Source organism: Bombus bifarius, unplaced genomic scaffold (assembly GCF_011952205.1).
Source record: "Bombus bifarius isolate JDL3187 unplaced genomic scaffold, Bbif_JDL3187 scf7180000008008, whole genome shotgun sequence".
Taxonomy (NCBI): domain Eukaryota; kingdom Metazoa; phylum Arthropoda; class Insecta; order Hymenoptera; family Apidae; genus Bombus; species Bombus bifarius.
In genome coordinates this window covers 3,676,275-3,698,856 of record NW_022884386.1, presented here as the reverse complement: position 1 = coordinate 3,698,856, position 22,582 = coordinate 3,676,275, and the positions used below count along the sequence as shown (strand labels likewise).

Genomic DNA, 22,582 nt, shown 5'->3' with positions numbered 1-22,582 from the left:
AGGAACTAATTACATCAAATTATGAACTTGTTGAAATCAATCAATCTTTATACAAGAAGTTTATCGATATGTTAAACAATTTCGGAGATGATCATGTACAACGATTTAAATGGGTCAATCTATATAAATAAAATAAATTAGGTTTCAAGTGCTTCGACATTGAAAAATACAAGCTTAAAGGTTTGACACTCTGTGTTACTGTAATGGATCAGCCATTATTTAATTGAATTCTTACGTCATTGCCATATCCTATGCGTGTTAGTTCCTATTTAAATTGTGCATTGAGTGTAACTATATTTTCTGTTACAGTTCTACCGTGTTTAATGCAGTGGCCTTTTCGAAGTTGCGAAGTTTATGAAAATTACGGTAGGTAATGCGCACATTCGTAATTTATCCTGTTTCAAATATGAGACATACTCTTTACTCTTTGTACGATATGAATATTAATAATTACATTACGTATGGTGACGCCTAAGATGAGAAGATACTACTATATTTGACATTTTTCCTATGTCTCCTTCAGACAATACAGTTAGAGTTAAGCGACGATCCACTCGATAAATGAAATTATTTTTGAAACTCAAATGTTGAAAGAACAATTTAATTTAATAGCGAAGGAGATCGATTTCTCGGTGAATTTTGCGCTCGTGGAAGTCTGCTAAATGGAGCTTAGACTCAGATCGCTTCCGATAAGGTGTCCTCTCGCCTCTCTTTACCTCGCTGGTCTTTGCCAAAGGCAGCCTCTGGTAATTAAGTCGAGCCCACAGCAACGTCGCTTCCATTGTGTTGGGCAAATGGGCTGTTTAGCCCGGACACATGACTTCATCCCCCTGTTATTGTGCATGTACCGACGCAATCGATCACCACCCTTGCTTTATTCTCGCCATCTCAACCCCACCATCCTCTATCTCTTCTCCGTCTCTTTTTCTTCTTCGACTTTCCACCGATTCTGTTCCAACCCTCTTTTTCTCTGGGCTAATTCTGCCCTCCTTTCCATCAACCTCGATGTCTCGTCGGGCCTTCGATAATCGCCTAACATTAGATCGAAACGTTTAAACGAACAGGTAAAAAAAAAGTACTCCGAAAGTTGATTCGAACGAACTCGGTTTGTCGTAATACGGAAAAGATAGACACTCGTCTCGTAGCCGAATGACAAAAACTCCTGTGTCAGTCTCTGTGCCGAAACCCTAGAAACATCCGGACGGAGGATTTGCTAGAACAAGTTTCCAGTTCGAGTCGAATCTGGCCGAATGAAACGTGATTCGACGGTAGTAATACGTGGTGTATGTTTTCCCTTTTTCGAGTACATGCCGTCAAACAGTCTAGGCACAGATCACACACAAGAGGAAAACGAAAATATTGTTCCATCAAGATACATTTTGTTTGTGTCGGCCAAGTGGCGCTCTGTCATCTCTTTGTACGTGTATACGACCACCTCTGTTGAAGTATACCCGTCTGAAAGATGGGAAATCCAGTTGAAACGAATTCAGGAAAATTCTCTCTAAGGAGTGGACGACGATTCGTGCTGCTTTCCCGCAAGAGTTTCTGCGAGCTCTTTGACACCGGATGCTTTGAAAACGTGCGACGAATATATAAAATATGTCACTTTAGCGGTAACTATTTCCTTGGATATAAGCAGCACTTTTTGACACTATCGAGGCGGAATTACTTCTCCTTCAAGATCGTGTTTCTCCAGATTTTCATTCGAAGCATGAGATCTTTCCATATATACATACGTTACATACATAAAGTAACTAAATACTTCGGAATTTTTATGTTTATTTAGATAAAAGAAATTTGCTCGCTATATTTTTGAAAGACACGTTTGGCCACAAATTCCTTCAAACTTGTTTGCAATTATATCTTCCGTTGTTAAGTTCGCGTTAACTTTCAAGTTGTTATATTCCGGAGGAATAGCAGACAGCTCATAACTTCGGAGCGTCGAACGAATCTAGTTTCGCGAGAAACTTTGGCGACACGGTGAACTTTCGCGACACGTTGCGAATATTTCACGTACGTGAAAAGAATGTAGGATGTGACTGGTTGGTTATTTTGTAGGTCGAGAAGGGAAAACGAGATGGTTCCGCAATTGATGACAATCGGTATCAATTACCATCGACCACGTACGATTGTCTTCATGTAAGACGGATATTGAGCGCTCCATCGACGGTACCCCTTGTCCTTAAACCACGTTTCTATCGATCAGATGTGGTTTGGAAACCACCTGACGCTTCGAGGATCTGCCTCGTTCCTGAGGAATTACACGATGTTCACCACAGATGCACCGATCCTTCGGTGAATAATGGCCTTCCGAACTAAGGAATCTTGTCACGAATTCTTAAAGCGATAAATCAACCGACGCTAAATACAACGTTCCGACGTTGTGAATTTGTGAAAAGCGAACGATGGATGTCTAATTGGAAAAAAATGTTAACTAGAATCTTTCTTTGCATTATGAAACATCGTTGGCGGAGCAATTGCTGCTTTAATAAATTTATGACGTATGGAAGTTGGTTACAATTATGCGCTTTCAAATTAATAGTGTAATTATTCACGGGCGGCGATATGCGTCGCGCTTTCCACAAAATGTAATAAAGTAGACAGGTGGTTTTCAATGCGCCTGGCGACCGACCTCTGAAATGTCCGACAGAAAATAAAGCTCTGATATGTCGGTGTTGAAGCTAATAACTTAATTTATAATGTAATCAGATAATTTTTAGTAACAGAGAGAGAAGGGAACATCTATCTTTTTCTGTAATGTTTAATAAAATGTTAACAGAGAATAACGTGAGATACTTTCCTGTTTTCGTTCTGGAACAATATTACACGTGAAACAATCTTATTTTGAATAAGACGTATGTGTCTTATATGTCTAATACGTTATATAACGTCTAATATTATACGATGTTATGTAAAGTAATCTTATCTTGTTACACATACATTAGTAAACAGTGGAATATAATTCTCCATATCAAGAAACTATAAATATAAGTATCTTTTTCATGGCTATTCATTTCAATTTATCGAAATCAGAAATTAAATCGACAAGCAGAAAATTCTTTGACATAAGAGACATTTATTACAAGGATACATTTAAGTATAAAGAAGTTAATTCTGAGAGAATTTTCGATCAAATGGGCATTAATCTACATATTACTATGAATATCGTGCGTATTTGCATTCCTCAGACGAATATTCTCAAACTCAGCATCTTCAAATACCCTGGCGACGTCATTCTTGTGATTCCATAATGATTTGTACTATAAAATATTTATATTTACTAAATGACTGTGACTAAATATTTATAATTACACAAAAACAGTTTATATTCATGAAATAAACATTAATATTGTATTATTATTTATTATTACGGATATATATATATCTGTTTAATACATCTGTTTTTATATAAATATAAATATAAATATTTTACAGGAATGTTATTGATAAATGTATTTTTCTCGACCATCATACACAGCGTATCTTTCCACTTATCAATTAAACGTTGCTTGGTAACACGTGGCAATGACTTGGATGAATCTCTACGCAGTTATGGTTCAAATCATATACATACACATTAACAGAAATATTTAATCATTATCGGAATGACTTGCGATAAATTTTTATCCAACATTTATTACATGAAGGTTAAGAACTGTTTTTGCAAGCTAATCCGTGTATTTGTACATCTTTCGATCTTTCACAAATGCATAAGTATCAGCAATCTATTTGTAAAAAATCGATTTTCTCAGTGATTCGATCGACGATGTGTGTCTTCGAAATCCTGATACGAAGGTATCTTCCATCTGGCACGTGTAGCATAATTTTCTTATGTTTCATTCAGTGGCATCCTGGATAAAGATACGGTTTGGCGAGCAACCTTTGCCGATTTATTTCGACACCAAATCCGACAGAGTACTACGACAATTTCGGGGTAGCCTCTTAGCCACGCGAGGCTCACGGTACCTGAGTTTTCTCTGCGTTCGTTCTGAGAACCGTAAACTAGAACAAGCTGCCGTGCCCTCTCTGTCTTCTCTCGAGTGTGACGAAGTGGTCTAGAGTTCACTCTCCTCTCTTTGCATTCAGAAGTCTCTCTTCCTGTCCATCCTCTTTTGCCGTTACTTCCCTTGTCGTTTCTCCGTTTCTCCAATGTTCACGGATTTTAATATTACGCCGAGGTCATCTTTCGAGCGTGTCGCACTCGCAACAAGTTCTCCGCTACTTTAAAATCGATCTGTTTAATCCTCGATCGTTAACGTTGTATCGTGGATAATCCACAAGATTTTGGGATGAAATACTTAATTTTAAAATAACTGGCTTTAATTTCTGTTCTGTGTTTTATATAATAAACACCATGGTGTGCAGTATAAAGTACAGAGAAAATGGAATAAAACGAAACATAGTGAAAATGAAATCGAATTTAATCTATCGTAATCACCTACGAACTAACAATCAAGCATTAATTCGATATTCCGTAGGTCTCTCGTCTCGTATTTTATGATCAACGGAGAAACGAATTAATAATAAATAACAGAAATTAGAAATGTCTGGAAATATATCCATATACGTGAGATAAACGACGATCATCGAGTTCAAACGAGCGGAAGGATTTTGGAAAGTTACACTACGGGAGTGGAAGCTAACTCTAGACATATTAGCGTTGGCTGGCGATGTCGTATCGTGCACAAAAGAGCGCCACTAGGGCGGAGGGAACAGAGTGAGGTCAGTGCATTTTATCGGGCGTATTTTCACGGAGCGGCAACACGAGCTCGCGGCCAACAGCATGAATGTTTGATGGAGCGAGTCAGATCGCTCGGAAGTAGCAGAGTTGCTTCTCTCTCCAATATTAGCCATGATAACGTCACTCGTCGATCAAAATGAAAGGTCCGCTCTTGTGCGGGAAGCCACGGGAAGAGAAAAAGATCAAATGAATAAGTGACTGACAGAAAAAATCCGGGATAGAAACGATAGGTAAAATCACGATCCCTGCGAAGCTGCAGTTTCAAACATTAAAAACTCGATCGTTTCCTTGTCCAGTCATTTTTCTTGTTTACCGCATCGTGACTAAAGAGAAAAAAGAAAAAAAAAGATGAATCGTGATTAAGCGAAAATTCGTTCGTTCGTTTCAAGGTCTATTTCATTCTCCGTAATTGCTTTGGATATATTTATCATTTGTGTATCATTCAAGAAAATTACGAGTCAGAAAATTTATGCCTGAATGTCGTGTAGATAAGAAAGCGAGGACAGATCGTAGAACAAGCTGCATGCTAGTACGAGATATACCTAGCATGGCGCCAGGTTGAGAAACTCTGTGCTGGCGCCAGGTTGGCTGGAACCTGACACGCGATCAATCAACCCGCTGCCCTGTCCACTAGCCGGGTTTACCTGCTGGTTTACCTCATCACTTTAGTTTGAATTCGCGCTCTAAATGCGCTGCATAATTTCTGCCTGCAGAACGGAACTAAACAGAAACTTTTAATTAAAATAGCGAGCAGTTTGTTCGTCCGAAGGGTACGGCGAATTTAACGAACGTAGTTATGTACGAACGCCCTCTCAATTAAAAAACTCTTCCAATGATTCTCGAACAATAAAACGTTTAGACGGAGCTTTAACGCTTATTAAATAAAGATTAACGATCACTTGTTCGCAAATTTACTACATTAAGATACTGTATTTAAATTGACGTAAGTTTCTCCACTTCCTCGACTGTTCCTTCGATGATGTCGATCTCTAACCTCTGCTGACATCGACTATCTGATGTAATTTCTACTCTAATTTTCTTCTTACGACGATGACACGTAAGAAATTCCAGTTCATCGAAACGCGAAATATTCTGGATATATTTGTGAATTTAGATCAACGATAACTTTCTTGCAAATTTACATACGTACCAAGAAATCGTGCTCGACCGACGTAAATACACCGATTCTTTCACGATGTCGTTTTCTAATCTCTACTAACATCGAGATCTTGATATAGTCTGTACCCTAATTCTCTTTTAACGATGACACGTAAGAAATTCCCACTCAATAAAACGTCAAATATATTCAATATATTCGGGTATCTGCGTTAGGGAACTGCAAAGTAGCATCCTCGCCCCTAGCTAACTATGTATATCGTCGTGTAAATTCACCTTCCGTGAGGATAATCTCGACTCAATGGCAAATCCCATTGCCAAGCAATCGCGATATCAAAACCCACTTCTATGTAATGGTCTGTCGTTAGTCGCCGATCGAAACGCGATACTGCTTGCCCACGTCCATTCCGTTAGTATTCATATTAATTCCTCGAATATTGTTTTCGGTAACGAACGTTGACTGCGCAGCTACAGTAAAATGGAATCGAGTCACGTGATTCATCCTTGGTGGGCAAGATCAACGTCCCTGAATTATTTCCAACGTCACGCGTTTTGCGTAAACGCCGTTTATTCTATCGCAAGTTCTCCGTTTTGCTCGCCAGAGTGAAGAATAAGACTCTTATCTCTTCTTTCTCGTTTAACAGGAATCGTAGCTCGCACGAGGATGTAAAATTAGATCAAGTAGGACCAAGGTAACTTCCTGTTGTAACGCGAGAACGAATGGAAGACCAAAGGAAAAAGGCGACGTGAAATGCGGGTTAGATGTTGCGAACCGTTTTATTTTCATTGGCGAGCGTAGTTAGCGCGTGTCGCGAGAAAAGGGCGCGCGGAAGTACCGTCTTACCTGGCACGAAGTAAAATCTCATTTGGTCGAAGAACGAAAGGCGTGTATGTGTATATATAGGAGCGGCCAGACAGGATAAAATTACGTCGAGTCTGTCGTCTTTACGAGGTACGCCATGGCGACATGGCGTCGTACGGCTGGTGTAACAAGCAGAAACCAGTAAATTACGTCTTGGCTTACCTGGCCGCTGTTGCACACGGCGAAATCCATTTCGGCCCCGGCCGCGTGTCTCTTGGCCCGAAAGGTTCTCTGAACCCTGAAATCTTAATTCGAGTGGAAAGCTTGCAGCGATAAGATCGAAGAAACGACATGTTGTTCCTGCGAGATTGACAAAGATAATAGAAAAATTGCAAAGAAACGAAAGAAATAAAATGTGAAATAGAAGAGTCTATCGTTGTTTTATAAAGACGATGATCACTAGAAAGTCAATGGGAATTACGTTGAAAAGATTCGCATCGACCGAAGGTTTTCGTCCTGCTTCAGAAAATAAAGTCTATTTCCCTTTACGGCGCAAAATATCTGGAGAGATAGAGAGAACGAAGGCGCGAAGAACTAGAAACCTATTTGCATTCAAATCAAAAATCTTAATGACGAGATTCTTGTCGGCGCGGGACTCGTCTTCGATTTAGAAGATCTCGTCTTTTCCTTGGAGCTAAGGGGGAGCAAATGACATCTCTCTTATCGAGTCGACTAGCTACTTTTAGACGCTGTATGCAGTCAGATAAAAAATCCGTTCAACTTTCTCGTCGATAGAACTCCTATCTTCGCTCGTTCTTCTAGTTTTTCTCCTTTCTTCTTTTTTTTTTTTTTTTTTTTTGTTCGTTTCTATTTGACGTTTGACGTAGTGTGTGTTCACAGTATCGCACATAAATCGAAGCGACGAGCTCGGAAAACTGTATGTTGTTCTTTTTTCGTCACGCGCGCGTTATTCATATAAATATTTTATCATCGTACGTTTGATATCTCTGGTCCCGTTTTGATTGATATTTCCGTAGGCGTACGCTTACATACCTTTACAAGCCTCGCTGGTAGCAGGTTATCAAACGAAGAATCTGTCCTACAGCTGTAGGGTAAACTCGATGTGTGGAGGTTAGCAGGGTTGTATGCTTCGAACGAGCGACATTGCGATATCGAGCTCGAGTTTACCATACATAAGCTCGACGGTTCGACGACGTCACGATTTTCCGGCAGGTGATATCGAGTCCCGCCGGATTTTCGCGGGCACAGTCGAGATTGGAGTCGGTAACGCCGCGTCGACGATGTTTACCCAGACACGAAGGGGTGAAAACGATCCACCAGGATTCGGTGTGTACGTGCTCGCAAGAGTACTCACCGAGTTCTGTACCGAGAGAAACTTACCACTCGTTTATATATCTATCGACCCGCGCGAACTTCGACTACTTTGTGAATGCGGCAAGAGTTCAACGGCCCTCGGGAATCGAAGCTACAGGGGATAAGAGAAATTCGTAGCTGCAAACAACGCGGGACTAATTTGAAAATTTGCTATCATTTTCCCTGCAACTTGGGGTAGCCTACAGGAAATTGGGGCGCGAAATTTGTCGACCGGACCGGTGGCTACCACCGTTCTGATAATTCGCCGCGCGATGAATCATGATAATTCGACGTGATGGAAATTATACGTGGGAATATACTCGGGAGACGAAAATAACCGAGGCCGACTGCTGAATTCGTTGTCCACCCATCGTTGTTCCTTCTTACCTTGAGCCTAACGATCCGTGAAATCATCCGTTGAACACGAATATACTGTTATAAATCACGGCGTATTTAGCGGTTAAAAGCTGCGTTTAAGGTTATTTTATGAATGGCCACGGAGGTGGAACGAATATCTCGTGCCCAGTGCTCATACGTTTCGTGCTCTAGCAAGGGGTTGTTCCAGTTTTGGATAAGCCGTTGAATAAAGGCAAGAGTGGAGTGGGGTGGTCATGGCGCCCGTTCGTCTGCCGCTCCTGGTCGATGGCTTCCTTCAACCCCTCCTGGTTTCCCGGTGTTATCTGCAAACTTCTTAGTATCGGTATCGCGGTATTCCTAGCCGGTCATGATTCATTCATACCGGTAATAGTGTAACTCGACGATCATGAACATTATCCGAATCGCGTGCAATCAAGGAAAAACGAACTGGAGGAGCCAACAGAGTTGAACACGGTGTTTCGACTGGGTAAATTTTATTGATTCAAACTCGCCAACGCCGCGCGTTTATCAATTTTGCATGTCTCGATCCCGAGCCACGATTGTTCTACCTGCCTCTTTTATGCATTGTTCTAACGATGGGTTTTATCGTTTCGATTAAAAAATAGAAAAAAAGGTGGGGAAAAATCGACTTGCTTCGTTATTCATTGCATCATTATTCTTTTTGAAAGACAGGGAAAACATCTGTTCGTTATTGTGATGTCTTGGCGAGACGCGTCGGCAAACATCGCCCTATGCTGACAGGGAAAATGTATTGTTAATATTTGCACCTATCGCGCGTTGGCGCCGATCAATTTGAAACTTGTTACTCGATCAGAGTCGGAACGAAATTTGATATAGATGATGGAAAGTTGTGGCATTTACCAATGGAACATTATATACGCACGCGTCCGTTCCGTGAATATTAATGAACGGATTGCAAATGAAAAAGCCGAAACAAAAATTTCGTTCGGATACGTAGCTACATTTTCGAACTCGTTTATTATATCTGTATATGTATATATATCAAATTGAACATACCGCATATCTGTGTTACAAACGTATGACAAATTGGAATAACGTCCCAATTTTAAATACGGGAAATAAGCTATACGGTTCATTAATCTTTAATAACGATATCATTAAACGAATTTATCGTACGATACGTTATTCTGTATCGATTAGGAAGCCGAACGTTATATATATATATGCATATTTCGGACGATTTTCAGACTAAATTCACGCACCAAGTCACGTCACTATTCAAGATTTTGTAACGTTATCTCCTATAGAATATTCCGTTCGCGTGTGCGCTATGCACAGTATGCTTTTTGGCGAAAATAGTGCATCGTAAAAGGACGTTCTTCCTTGCTTGGGATTCACCGTCTTGCAGTAGCGTAGCGATGCGCACGTGTTTCTGGAAAATTAAATCACTTTAGTAATACTCGTTCTCTCCCTTCCTCTCTATCTCTTACAGTCGTTACGCGGCACGAACATTTTCCTCGATTTCGAACCAAATAATAATCATCTTTTAAGCTGTCGTCGCGTTAAGAAAAGATGACCGTGAAACGATGTTTGCGTATTCTACCTGCGATATCGACTGTGTCTGTTTTCGGTCGAGCAGCGCCGCAAATCGTATTATGCGTTTCTAGTTCTTGCAATTCTCAAAGCAACGAACGATGCAAATAGACTCCTCCTGTTTTCCGTGGGAGTGTTACACGGCTGCGCTTGTTCGAATAACATTGAATTTACAACGCGCGAAACGAGAGGAACTAGGTAGAGGATATTCAGTCAACATCTGCGCATTATTCCCGAAAATAGATTCGTTGAAAATTGGTAATCGATCTTGGTGTATCTGCGTGGCGTTACGCCAATGCACGCTGCACACGTTCGAAATTCCGATCAGGAATTTCTGGAACTCGAACTCTACTACGATTTCTCGCGATGTAATCCGAATTCCCATGAAATATGTATGTCGCAGATAGTTCGTACATAGACGATCGAATTAACGGGAGATCATTTCCCTGGGTATTTCTCGCTTCTGATCCGTTACGGTTCACTCCGGTTGATCCGCTGAAAGAAATGCGTGCCAGTAAAGCAGGGCCGTATCAACGTCACACACTTCGTTTCAAGCGACACTATTCTCGATACTATTGTGTAAGCGAGTCAATCTCTTTTCACAATGAGTTTACCGATCGCGTGTCCCTTTTGTATTCCTCGCTTGTATCGACGGTAGACTCCCTTACGCGTTTCGATTCAGAAACGTCGCAGCTCCATTCGATTTCTCGGTTGTCTTTTTCTCCGATTCGAACGGGTGATTTATGCGCGCGATAACGCACGATCGACGATACGAATCGATTAAACGAATGAACGCCGCGCTCTGCAGGAAATTCTTGCTGCGGCACCGCGAACGTGAGATCATCCAGTGTCCACACCCACGCACAATTCACCAGTGACGTCAGTCCGACAGAACAGCAACGCGAGTGGCCGGTCCCAGAAGAATGTCTCCGTTGCTATTGGATCGCTTCTGGTTTTCTCTTCGTCACAGTCCATTTACGCCCGTCCACTGCCGCGTTACCGGCTCTCCCTCGATCGTGCATCTCGACTGGTTCTCGCGAGAATACCCGTAAATTTCGCGTGAAAGTGATCCCTCGTCTCCGCTCTTTCGAAATTTTCACGCAAGATCAACGAGAAATAGAAGATTCTTGTGCACGTGAATGGATGGCGCCGGTGGGTTCAATTTCCGGCAGTTTCGCCGTTGAAAACTTTACGATCGAACCACACGTCGACGAAAGAATTGTCAAACGCTCTTCTCGATCGCACGTTTCTATAAAATTCCAAGGCGTGTGTCGTGATGGACAAATCGATGCGAGCGGATTTTTACGAGTCGTCGAGTGCATCGAACGTTTTTACATAACGCACAGGCTCCACCTCCGAATATTATCTCGTATAACGTAGGTCCATATCTCATCGGTCTGTGTGTATTGTATATTCGAGCCTCGCACACGTGCTTGGATAGCGTATATATGTGCGTGTGGCATTAATTTACGCGCATTTCGCGATAATTGTGCAGAATCGTATTGTTACAGCCGCGGTGTGTCCAGCGTGTTACGCCAAATCTTTTGTTATGCAGATGTTTCACCAAGTTTTGTTCTCAACGGCGCATAGCGCCTTTCGTTACGGCATATTATTCGGTTTCGTGGTCGGAAGCTGAAAGAGTAACGACCTTAAGTTACGTGGCATGCCGAGAGCAATTTAACACGGTCCACGTTTCGGGTGTTTTTCTTCTTTTAATAGCTATATTCTTCGTGTACGTTTCTCGTTGCCTTTTTCCTCGTTTCGCGATAAAGATTCGTAAGATCGTAAAGATCGAGAGGATGAAGCGAATAAGATATCGTTTCTGTGGAAGGGTTGAAACAGCGACGAAATTTCAGTCGACGAAGGGTAACGATCCTTGTGGCAATTTAAAACGATTATCTTCTCCTTTTTATTCGATCTAGGCTAAACTGCGTAATCCCGCGACTTTTGTTTAATCCGACCTCCGTTGAATCTGTTGATGCAGGTAGTCGGCATCGAGGCGTTGCCAAGGTCACGAGGGAGGAGCTGAGGTCATCGCTGCACCTATGTTGTGCGGCGAACTCCTGAACGGTGGCTTCGTCAGTACCGGAGCGGTACCGGTGATTCCCTACGGTCTCTTAGGATTCTGGTTGCCGGGTTGTCTACGTGCTACCAGTCCCACTTCTCTCAACTCGTCTTATCTGACCTTGTTGGCCGAACTTCTGGCCACGGGCCACCTGGATCATCGAAGCGAACTGATGGACCTCGCGAAGAGGAGCCGTCAGGCTCCCACCAACGGGGCGGTCGACCTTGACCTCGACCTGCACGCCGACGACATCGATGAGAACGTCTTTCTCGGTGAGTAATCGCCTATGTTTGTTACTAGGAAAATGACGCATGATCCAAACGTGAAGGTATTTTTCATTCGTGATTTTCAACACCGTCGCGATTTCCTCGCGGACCAAGTTTTCTCGATTTAACGAGGACAAGTTATCCGTCAGTGTGTAATTAACAGTATTAGGTCAAGGAGAATCTTTTCCATTAAACGCCCGGTACGTTTCTCGATAAATGCATGCATTTTAATAAGACGCTTTGAGTATCGAAACGCGGATACTTCTAACTCGGCATTATAATCAAATCGATTTTTCACGGAACACCGGATTTCTTTGTCTTTTGTGCGCGTACTTTTAACGAACATCCCTCGAGCCAGCTTCGATATGAATAGTATATTGAATTCCGTTTCTGTCGAACAATCGGTCGAACACGGTTTTACCGGCCCGCTCTACATACGTCGAACAAACAACATCCGATGTACGAGTATCACGGTATTATAACGGCTCTATTTCGAAAGTGAACATTCCTTGGTAACGAAGGCGTCGTATTTCGCGTTAATGGGCAATACCCTGGCATGACGACATCGCGAAAGTAGTTGCGCGTTGGCAGAAGTGAGTGTGGCGTAGGAATCGCGATTGCGACTATGGGTAAATATGTCTGTTGGCTGAGAACTCTCTGTAATATTTCTCGTTTTTTCGCGCGGTCTCTTGGCACGATTTGTAGACTGATGCACCAAGAACGTACGTACATGTATATAATACGTTTGACAAATTTCACCAGCAAACTCGTATATTAAATCTCGATTAGAACGAAAGAAACTTTTTCGCGAAATGACGCAGAATGGCTCGCGATGCACGCGTCCATTTAAATCGACGAAAAACACAGATACAAGGCGTAGGTTTATTTTAACTCGCGACATTCCAGTCGGTTCATGCATTTCAATCATTCTCGCGACAAAACGTTCGCGACGTTCACGGCACAGCCCTATAAAAGATCCGACTTTTTGGCGATCGACCATTCAGCCCTGAATACCCACGGAGCCTGGCCGGCATCCAACTTCTTTTCTTCTTCTCCATCCTTTTTTTTTTTTTTTTACTTTTCCATCCGATTCTTTCCTTTCCTCCAGTCCTCCGAATTCGCGAGAACTCGGCCTCTCCTCTAAATAATGGAAGAACGTTAACAATCTTTGCAGCTGTTTATCAAGATTTAGACCCCAACGGGTCGTTGGGCGAATGTACCGCGCTATCGTTGTTCCCTTTCCGTCTCTCGACGAGAATTTAAGGGTGTCCTATATTAACAGGGAGCTTCCTCTAGCCAGACAGATCGTGATTCTTGGCAAGCTCTTTCGGTTCATTACGTCTGTCGTCGGCGCGCGACTTTTAATTCCGTCGATTCTTCTTCGAGATTCTTCGCAGTTTCGCCATTCCGGAAAACTTCCTTTCGACGCTAGAAAGGAGTAACACCGATGTGCGACGCGAAATAGGATCTATAAATCTGGATTTTCCAAGCAACAAGTCCAGCTGTAAACAAAATTTTTGTCGATCCTCCAGCCATGAGATTTATGTTCGTACGTGTGCAAGCAGACTTCGCCTTAGCTGGACTCTGCGGGAGTATTAAGCTTCCCCTGGACAAGCCGCTTTCTCCCAGTCGGGTCATCCTTCTTACCTCGGCTACATCGACCGAACCATGCAACATCCCGCATTTTGGTTTTCCTTCTGCTTTTCGAACTTTCAGGAATCTTAATAAATCGTTTCGTGACTCAAACCTATTCCGATAGTGGCTCCCGAGAAAAATGGACTATCATCGTAGATCCTTCGGGATCTTTCGAGTAAAAATTGTCCGACACTCTACTTTCTACTGCTCTGAACGCTTTTAATCCGAGGATAATATACCTCTATTGTCGCGCTATCTGCCTAACGGCCGACGATTACGGTAATTTCTTTTTTGCGATTCGTTCGAGAGAAAACGATTTCAGTGGAAAAGAGCAGACCATCCTTTCCCGGTTACATGTAAAGTGAGAATTTTTATTACGATATACCTGGAAGTATGAAAAGGTAGAGACATAATATAGTTTCAGTATGAAAGCAAAGGTATAATTAAATATACTACAATAATCCCAAGTTATTATAGTACAATACATCACAATACACAGCTGTCGTTGAAGAACATAACGCGATATCTTCTAATATCTTTGTATTCTCTTTTTCTCTGTCTTTCCACTTCTTCCACTTACTTCAAACTTCCTTGAAGTTTACACTTATGGAGCACAGTTGCAAGTAGATTAAAAGCAGAATAAATTCCACTTTGATAGGATGAAAACAAAGTTGATCAATTTACCTTAGGAATACGATTAGTACGATTAAATTGACCATAAAGAATATGGTGTTATTCTTCAAATAGAAGCGTTTATATATTTAATCTATTTACGCATTCTTTTATCACCTAAAACTCTGTCACTCGTAATAGAAAGTCACCTGAAGTTCTCGTTTTCTCAGCACGTTCAAACCTATTACCCAGAAATTAACATCAAGCAGAACGAAAGCGTCCTCGCTCGATCAGACGATCGATTAACGCCTCGAGGATACTAGCGCCTAGATAACTTCCGGTGATCGTCGAAGGAAATTTTGATCTCGCTCACGTACCACAATACACGAGTTACAAGCTTGGCATAATTCACGTAACAAACTCGTGGCCTATTATGGGGGCTGATCGAAGGTCCGCTCTGCGTTAGACGTCCCTAATTGGAATACTATTCCCCATCCGTCTTATTCGACGGAATAATGCATCGGCTGGGAGACTGAGAGCTCGGGGCATCGAAAGTGGATTTTCGTGGTCCGCTCCAAAACCACTCGTCCTCTCTAGCCTGCAAAGTGGATGCGAGTTTGATGACAACACTCCGTTGCGTCGCCGCCACACGGCGGCCGAAAGTTGTCGAAATTGAATCGAACTTGCCAGCTTTCGAGCTACTTTTATCGGTCATCGCTTGCTGGTTCCCCTTAAGCCGGTCCGCGCACAAAGAGGCAATAACCCGCGTAGTCGTGCCTGGCTAAAAATAATTCTCATTCGAAGTCCTCTCGCGATATTACATTCGCTGGAACGAATTTACCGAGCGGGAACAGAGGCACAAAAGAAACGGTTTTCCGGTTTATTGTGGAAGAATATGAGAACACGTGGCATAATTCAACTGCCGCTAACTTTCTGCTACTCCGAGCAAAAATCGGGTAACTACCTGCTAAGAAGCTTCAGAATCGCGTTTACCAGATCTTTTACATTCGTCTTTGTAAACGATTGATAATAATTAGAGATGTTTGTACATTTATGGGATTTTTAAGCGCACAAAGAAACGTAAAATGCACGTAATATGCAAAAGTATACGAAATATTAGATCAAGACCTCCATTATACAGGGTGCGATTGAACATTTGAAATTGTAGATGAACTAATTCATTCTCTTGATGTCTAAAATGAATCCCGTAAGCAGCGCTCACTTTTGTACTCACACTCTGTGTAGGAGTTGAAATAGATTTTTATTTACGTTCTATTCCTTCGATTGTTCCCATAAAAATGTGAATTTAGAGTTAAAAATAGCCGGTACACGTTGGATTTTTCAATTAATCCGATCGGATCTCAAGATTCCAAAGAAACTCTTCGAGAGATTGAATCGAACCGTGGGGTTTGTTACTCTTATCAGTGACCAGTTAAACCGTGACAGTTTCTGAACACGGAATGGTCTGTTGGTCACGACCAGGCATAACGTTTGGTTGATGAAAATACGAGGAATCGTGGGCGGCGCAAGCATGTTTCTTGATTATCTGAGGAATCGACGGAAACACGGTAAACACGAAACTAACAGAGTAGGAATAAGAGAGAAAAAAGAACGAAAGTAAAATCGAATCGATGCTTTCGGTACGTATTGGAAATTACTCGGCAAATTAATTCGTTTGGCCGAGCAGCGAGTATACCATTTCGCTGATGTATTCGAACGACAGATTGTTCTCTTCCTATCGATTGAATAAACGTTTCAATCTATCCTCCCCGTTTCGTTTTGTTTTCCACGTTCCACTTCGAAGGGAGACGATAGAATATGAGCGCACGCAAACCTTTGTAAATAAAAAAATAAAAAATGAAACGCGGGGCGGAAGATAGAACAAAAAGAAAACATACAAAAGAGTCGCGACAGAGTCGATTTATAAATATATCCTTCACGAGGTTAAACAATCGCGCGATTCGAGGTCGCGCTCGGCAGGGGATAAAATTGAGAAACGAGATGGAATCACAGTCTTTGACGAGGATTGAACGTGAACACGTAAATGGGGTTACACGTTTTACTACAGGAGACCGATCAAAGTGAAAACGAAATACACCGGTTGATGTAGCAGAAGCATAGAAAGACGTGATATCTGTCCATGATGGGAGTTAATAAAATTGATTTGCTTGCTCTGTATAATACAGTGATACAAGATGAAAGACGCGTAAATACGCTATGTTACGTTACTCTGTGCGTCGTTACAACCCTGGGCGAAAGAAGATATAAAAATCCTATTCGATAAGCGACCGTGTAGAACGAGCTTGTAAAGACGTGGAAATGCGTTAGCACTAAGAAGAATGGATGCATGGAAAGCGCATTGTGCTGTGGGCGAAAAAAAAATTGATTTATTCGGCGAGAAAGCATCGCGACACAAAGAAGTATTACAGCTCCCTTTCTCCGTGTCGAATAAATGCTTCAATCTGTCGGGGATACTTCTCCTTCACTCCGAAGCCGTCTAAAATATGGGAATACGTGTGCCATTCGACAACGACTACGACTCGCGATGGTTACGAGTGGGTTGAAAAAAGATGAAGAAGCAACGTGGCGATGCATGAGACAGACGCGAGATAATGAAGAGAAGAGAAAGGAAGGAGGTGAAGGGAAATGATGAGAGAGGTAAAAGGGAGCTAGCGAAACTCGACAATGGAGAAGGGTTCCTAGAACAGACCCCCGATGTTAGCGGCGAGTGAATGAAGCGAGACACATACAGAAAAGCGAAACGGGAACAATGGCCGCGGTATTATTTTCTGTTTGCTGCGTCAGACCAACCACTCACTATCTCCCCCGTTCGTCGGTGTTCGTCCACCCCCAGTTTCTACCATTCTTTCTTTCTCTCGACTCTTCTCCCTTTTTCTCCCTTTTTCCCCCTTTTTCCCCTTCGATCTTTCTCTCTTCCTTTTTCCGTCTGTCTTTCTAACCGTGTTCGCTCCTTTTTCCCGGGTTGCTGCAACGCCACTACCATTCCGAACCAGAATCCAAGATTACGGGCTCGATATTTGCCAAATAAACGAATAATCTCCGCCTGGCTTCGCTGTTTCGTTCGATCGACCGAATAAATCATCCCCCTGCTTAATTTCCTTGGCTGGTTCGTCTCATCGGGGCAAAAAGGGCGTCCTTCGTTATCGAATTTCCTCGATCGTGTCGCGAACGTGCTCGTTTAATTAAAAGAAATATTTATCCCGTTAATTCTTCCTCTCTCTCTACAGAGGTAGAATTTTTCAATTGCATTTCCTCCTTCGCTACCAAAGCGACGTCGGATAGAAATATTTCGCCAAGGTAGATTGTCTCGAAGAACTTTAATCTTTCCAACGAATTGCTAACAACTGTTGAATCTGTACGCGTACTTCGTAACAACGCCGTTTTACAGGAAATAGTCGTGGATCTTATTATCCCTTTGAACGCTCGAACATTGCAATTTTTATAAGGTCCGTGGGCTGAAAGGCTCGTGGGCGAAGATCGTAGATAATGAACGCGATGTTTCTCAAATAAACGGACATTAAATAAATCTCCCTCGTATCCTGATCGTTTAACCCGTGGGGGATGGAGACGGATAGTATTTACTGCTCGAGTTTATCGATAAAGTTTGTCAAAGCACCTGTACCTCGAAATTAGTAATATCCACGCGAATCAATCGATCTTCGTGTCTTCTTATCTTTAATTCCCGTGGTAAAATTCGCCCATTGTAGAAAGCACAATGGGCACGAATTAATGCTAGATCAATAATTAAAATGTTTCTATTCGTTGGTAACTGGAAATCCGTCGATAGTTTCGAAGCCACAGGGTAATTGCACGGTCCTGTTCATTTTGTTCACGTTCGAGATTTATTTCTTCTTTCGTTCGACCGTCTCCATCCCGATCACGGAAAATCCGACGGAGACGTCCTTTTGTCGTTAATCATTTCCGTGCTCCTCGTCAGACCGTCTGCCCTCCCCCTTGGAAACGAAACTGTTCTCGCAATTAAGCGTATTCAAAGGAAAGACCTCGTTTCCTTCGGAGCACTCCGTCTACACGTGCTTTCGGCATTGCTCGTTTCGCGGCTAATTCTCGGCCTTTTCCTTCGTTCCGTCAAAGTAGACCGTCGTTTTTCTCGTTTCCGCTGTTGACATCGATATTTCAATATCTGTAGGAAAACCCCGTCGCAAACAATCTCTCAGCTCGTTCACAAATACTCCGATAGACTCTCGTGATTTTTCTCCGTCTCTTACGTTTTCCATCTGTTATCAACACCTTTGAGATCGAGACGAACATTTTCTATCGAAATTTCCATCGTCGCGATGCGTCGCACGTTTACGCGCGACGTTCCTTTTTATAAAACACGAGAATGGGTCGCTTATTCGTGAAAAATAGAGCGTGCCGTACCGCCACTTAAAATATTCCAACGATATGTCCAGCGTCGATATTTTATTAATTCCGCGAGATTCATTTCCATTGGCACGAGACGGTCGAAGGAGCATAGCTGAAGTGTTGAGGTTTGGGATTCGGGTCGAGTTTTCGTAGCCTGTATGGAAACTATGACGCCGGAAATCACCGGTAGGCTTTAAAACGAGGACGAGCATGCAAATTGCACCTCGTGGATTACAGGTATATACGGTATATAGGGGTATATACACGATGAAGAGACTCGTTCCGTGCCAGTTTTGCCGCGGGGCTTTGGAAACGCGGCGTAAAAGTCCTGTCGGGGGATCGAAGTGGTGTATAAGGTTTCCCTCAAAACTCACGGTACGTGAATATCAAACGACCCTGACGAGAGATCCGGAAAGAGCCAAGCTCGCGGACCCTTCCAAGCCAGATTTTCAAAGTGTTAAGAGAGCCACAGTGCCATTCACCGACCCATCCTGCTTCTAGCTTTCGTTGTCATCGTCGGTCCTCCAGGTTCATCTTGCTCTCATTCTGTCGCGTCTCCGTTCTAATTTTATTTTTCTATCGATCTTCCTTTTCTCCACAGTGTAACTTAATTTACGTTTCATCGGATGTCTGGAGATTATTCACCTTCTTAAAGGCGTTCAGAACTAGTGCATTCCAATTGCACTCCACACTGCCAGCGCAGAAACTCGATTATCCGAAATAATCATGGCACGCGCTGTTCGGATAATCGGATTCGTTGATGTTTCTATTAAATTATTTTATAAATATCGATATTGAAGAGGAACAAAGTTTTCGAATAAAATGTCGCCATATTACGCGGAACAATCGCACGCGATATGTTGAAATTTCATCGGATATCGATCGCGAAGAGAACCACGGGTCTCATCGAGATACAGAGCTTGCGTAGTACTTGAATTGCAGCGGGAGTTGCAAATTGATAGCCCCGGAAAACACAAGCTAATTAATGCCTTCGAAAGAAATTACCTCCGGTGTAATTCGGCCGGTGTACTAGCTGTTAGTCTCGGGATAGGAGAGAAGCCACGAAGAATCGAAGTGGTTGGCCACGGATAATGGGAAGAATGGAAGATTGAAAGCCTCCATTTCCCTTTATCTTTTTTCCAGCCGTTCCGGCCTTTTTCCTCGGCAGCTCGTCATTTACGTCACGCCACGAATCAACTATCTCTCCCTGTAATTAAATATTTGTCGTTCGCGTAGCCGATGGGCATTTACGTTTTCGACGTAAGGGTAATTTTACGTAGCCTCGGGCGGATTTACTCGGGCAGGTTCGCGCGGTCACGAACTTATCGGATAAAACCAGGGATATCTAATAGTTCTTCTTTCATCGAGTGGAGTTCTCGCGTAGAAAAAGCGGAGATCACGTACGTTAGTTAAGACTTCGACAGGTTGTCGGATCTCAAGGGGATGACGTCGGTTAAGAAGCAATTCTCGCCGGATGAATTTATGGCTGGTCCGGATTAACACGGTCGGCTGCAATAAAAGTCACGAGGTTTGGTCATCCTTCCTTCTTTCCCCGCTCACCTTATCTTTACGTTCTCGTCGTCCCTTCCCTTTAATCTTCTTTTTCATTTTTGTCTAAGAAGACTCCGTCATCCGGTATCCTTGTCTCGCCTCTCCCCGTCCCTCTCTCCCTCTCTCTCTCTCTCTCTCTCTCTGCCTCTCTCTCACAGAAGTTTCTGCGTTCAAAATGCTTCTCTTCTTTATTTCTCGGTCTCTTTGTTCTCCCCCGATCCACTCCGATTTAGAAGAGAGAAAATGAAGAAAGAAAGAAACGAGAGTGAAAAATACAACCCTCAGCCCCTTTTCGTTACGAATGGACGGCTCCATCGGCATTAAACCACCGGAATGTTCCTGTTTTCGAGACACTCTGCCTTCGTTCGGAGAATCTCTTTCCTTTCGTTCGCCTCTCTCCCCTAGTATCTCTCTTCGGCACTTTTTCCTTGACGCATCGGATAAAAAAGGCTCGTGGCGTAATACAATACGTACTTACGTGCAGATTGGTTTCGTACAGCCGCGAAGGCGAAGCATTTATGCCGCGACAAAAGACAAAGCACAAAACAAGAGGGACGATTAACGAAATGCAAGAGGGATGGAACGAATGTATCGTAATTTACGATCGCGTTATATGAGAACAGTTTCGCATCGGAGCGATTTGAAAAACGTTGAAGTCGGTGTGGTAACGATTGTGAGAATTTTCCTGTCAATGTATTGGTCGAATAAGAAATGTCTAACTTTAACTGTAACGTCGTTTCGATGGATAACGCGAATCTGAACTTCTCGTGAAAGAGTTCGTTTATCTCGTCATTGATAATGGCAATTTTAACATTTTAACTAACTTTAGATCGATCTTGTTAATTATGAACGTTTTGCCACTTATATTCTTCATTCAAATCGTACCGAGAATTATGTCATTCGCCTGCAATATCATCTATACAAAATTGAATGTCTATTTATGGCCTTTCTCTGGCTCCTTTTGTTTGGAATAGATTCGAAAGCTTGTCAAAATTCTCTTTTCAATGCAGCGAACATGCACGAAATTCGAGTCATTTTCTTCCGTGCATCTAAAAGTTATTCTGTGGTTAAATATAAAATATTATCGTAATATCAATAATTCGTTCATCGCGAGTATTATCTGTGAAAACGAAGAACATGCCAGACTCGAGAAAATTGTATCAAGCACGGTAATCTTGAAACGGTTTTAGATACATTGTATTTCGATAGCGAGAGTGTGCTAGTTTCAATAATACGCCCCGACCAACGTCTAAACGACGTTTTGTTCGATACAATAGCCAAATAGAGTCGTCGATAACCGATTTCCGCATCTCAGATTCGATTAAAACGTATCTCGCGAAAATTTTGTTTCGTCTTCTATCGACAACAGCTGTATTTATAACGTAATTCCCGATAACTCGACGCTGCTTGAGTTACTACATGGTCTGACCGTAGTGCGTCTTATTCTACTTGACGGCGGTACGTTGTTCGCGTGGCGGTTGTCGAGTTTCCTACGGGGCGGTACGCCGTTAAAACCGCCGTTCACGTAGAAGCCGGAGGTATATGTCGAAGACATTCGAATCAGCGATTTCCGAGAAGCGAGGTTGCATTCTGGTTACCCCGTTCGACGTCTGCACAAATCTCCCCTCTGGCGTTTTATCGGGCCGAAAGCCGGAAATACCAATGCAGGCGGAAATATCCAGGCTGCATTCCTCGGTATCGGGCCGTTGCTTTGCGAGAACACGAAATGGAGTCCCGAGGAGCTCTTTCAGTCGGATATGTGATCGCGTAATGGACATGCTCCCTCGTACAAGGCACAAGGAAGACTTTTCGACTCTGCTGGTCGACCGATCGAACGGATTTAATTCGATTTTAGAAAAGTGCGGTGTCGTAGCCGGCGACGAAACGACGGTTGGGGATAAAATGCGATTCGACGACACCAGACAGTATCAACGATTCGATGTTTCGTTGATTTTCCTCGGTTCTCCTTTCCCGACGAATGAACGGAATCCACGGAAGACCTTCGTCGTCGTTCCTTCGTTACTCTCCCTTGATTTCTCTTGGCATCCCTGGATTCGTCCATTTCGTTGAACACTGACTTCAAATCGCATTTGCGACAGAAC

General features: G+C 42.7%; 1 protein-coding gene across 7 annotated transcripts in view; it reads left to right on the top strand.

Moving 5' to 3' along the window:
- LOC117206678 (protein Fe65 homolog) overlaps positions 1-22,582 on the top strand; it is a 146,358-nt gene that overhangs the window by 21,800 nt on the left and 101,976 nt on the right. For 5 of the 7 annotated variants that reach the window (XM_033446218.1, XM_033446212.1, XM_033446215.1 and 2 more), the window contains exons 2-3: positions 310-366; positions 11,950-12,302. In XM_033446218.1, the coding sequence (XP_033302109.1) occupies positions 12,011-12,302 (292 nt within the window). In that variant the 5' untranslated portion in view covers positions 310-366; positions 11,950-12,010. Of the gene's footprint in view, positions 1-293; positions 367-11,101; positions 11,118-11,949; positions 12,303-22,582 lie in introns of those variants that run through there. The other 2 variants (XM_033446213.1, XM_033446214.1) reach the window with 2 other exon arrangements.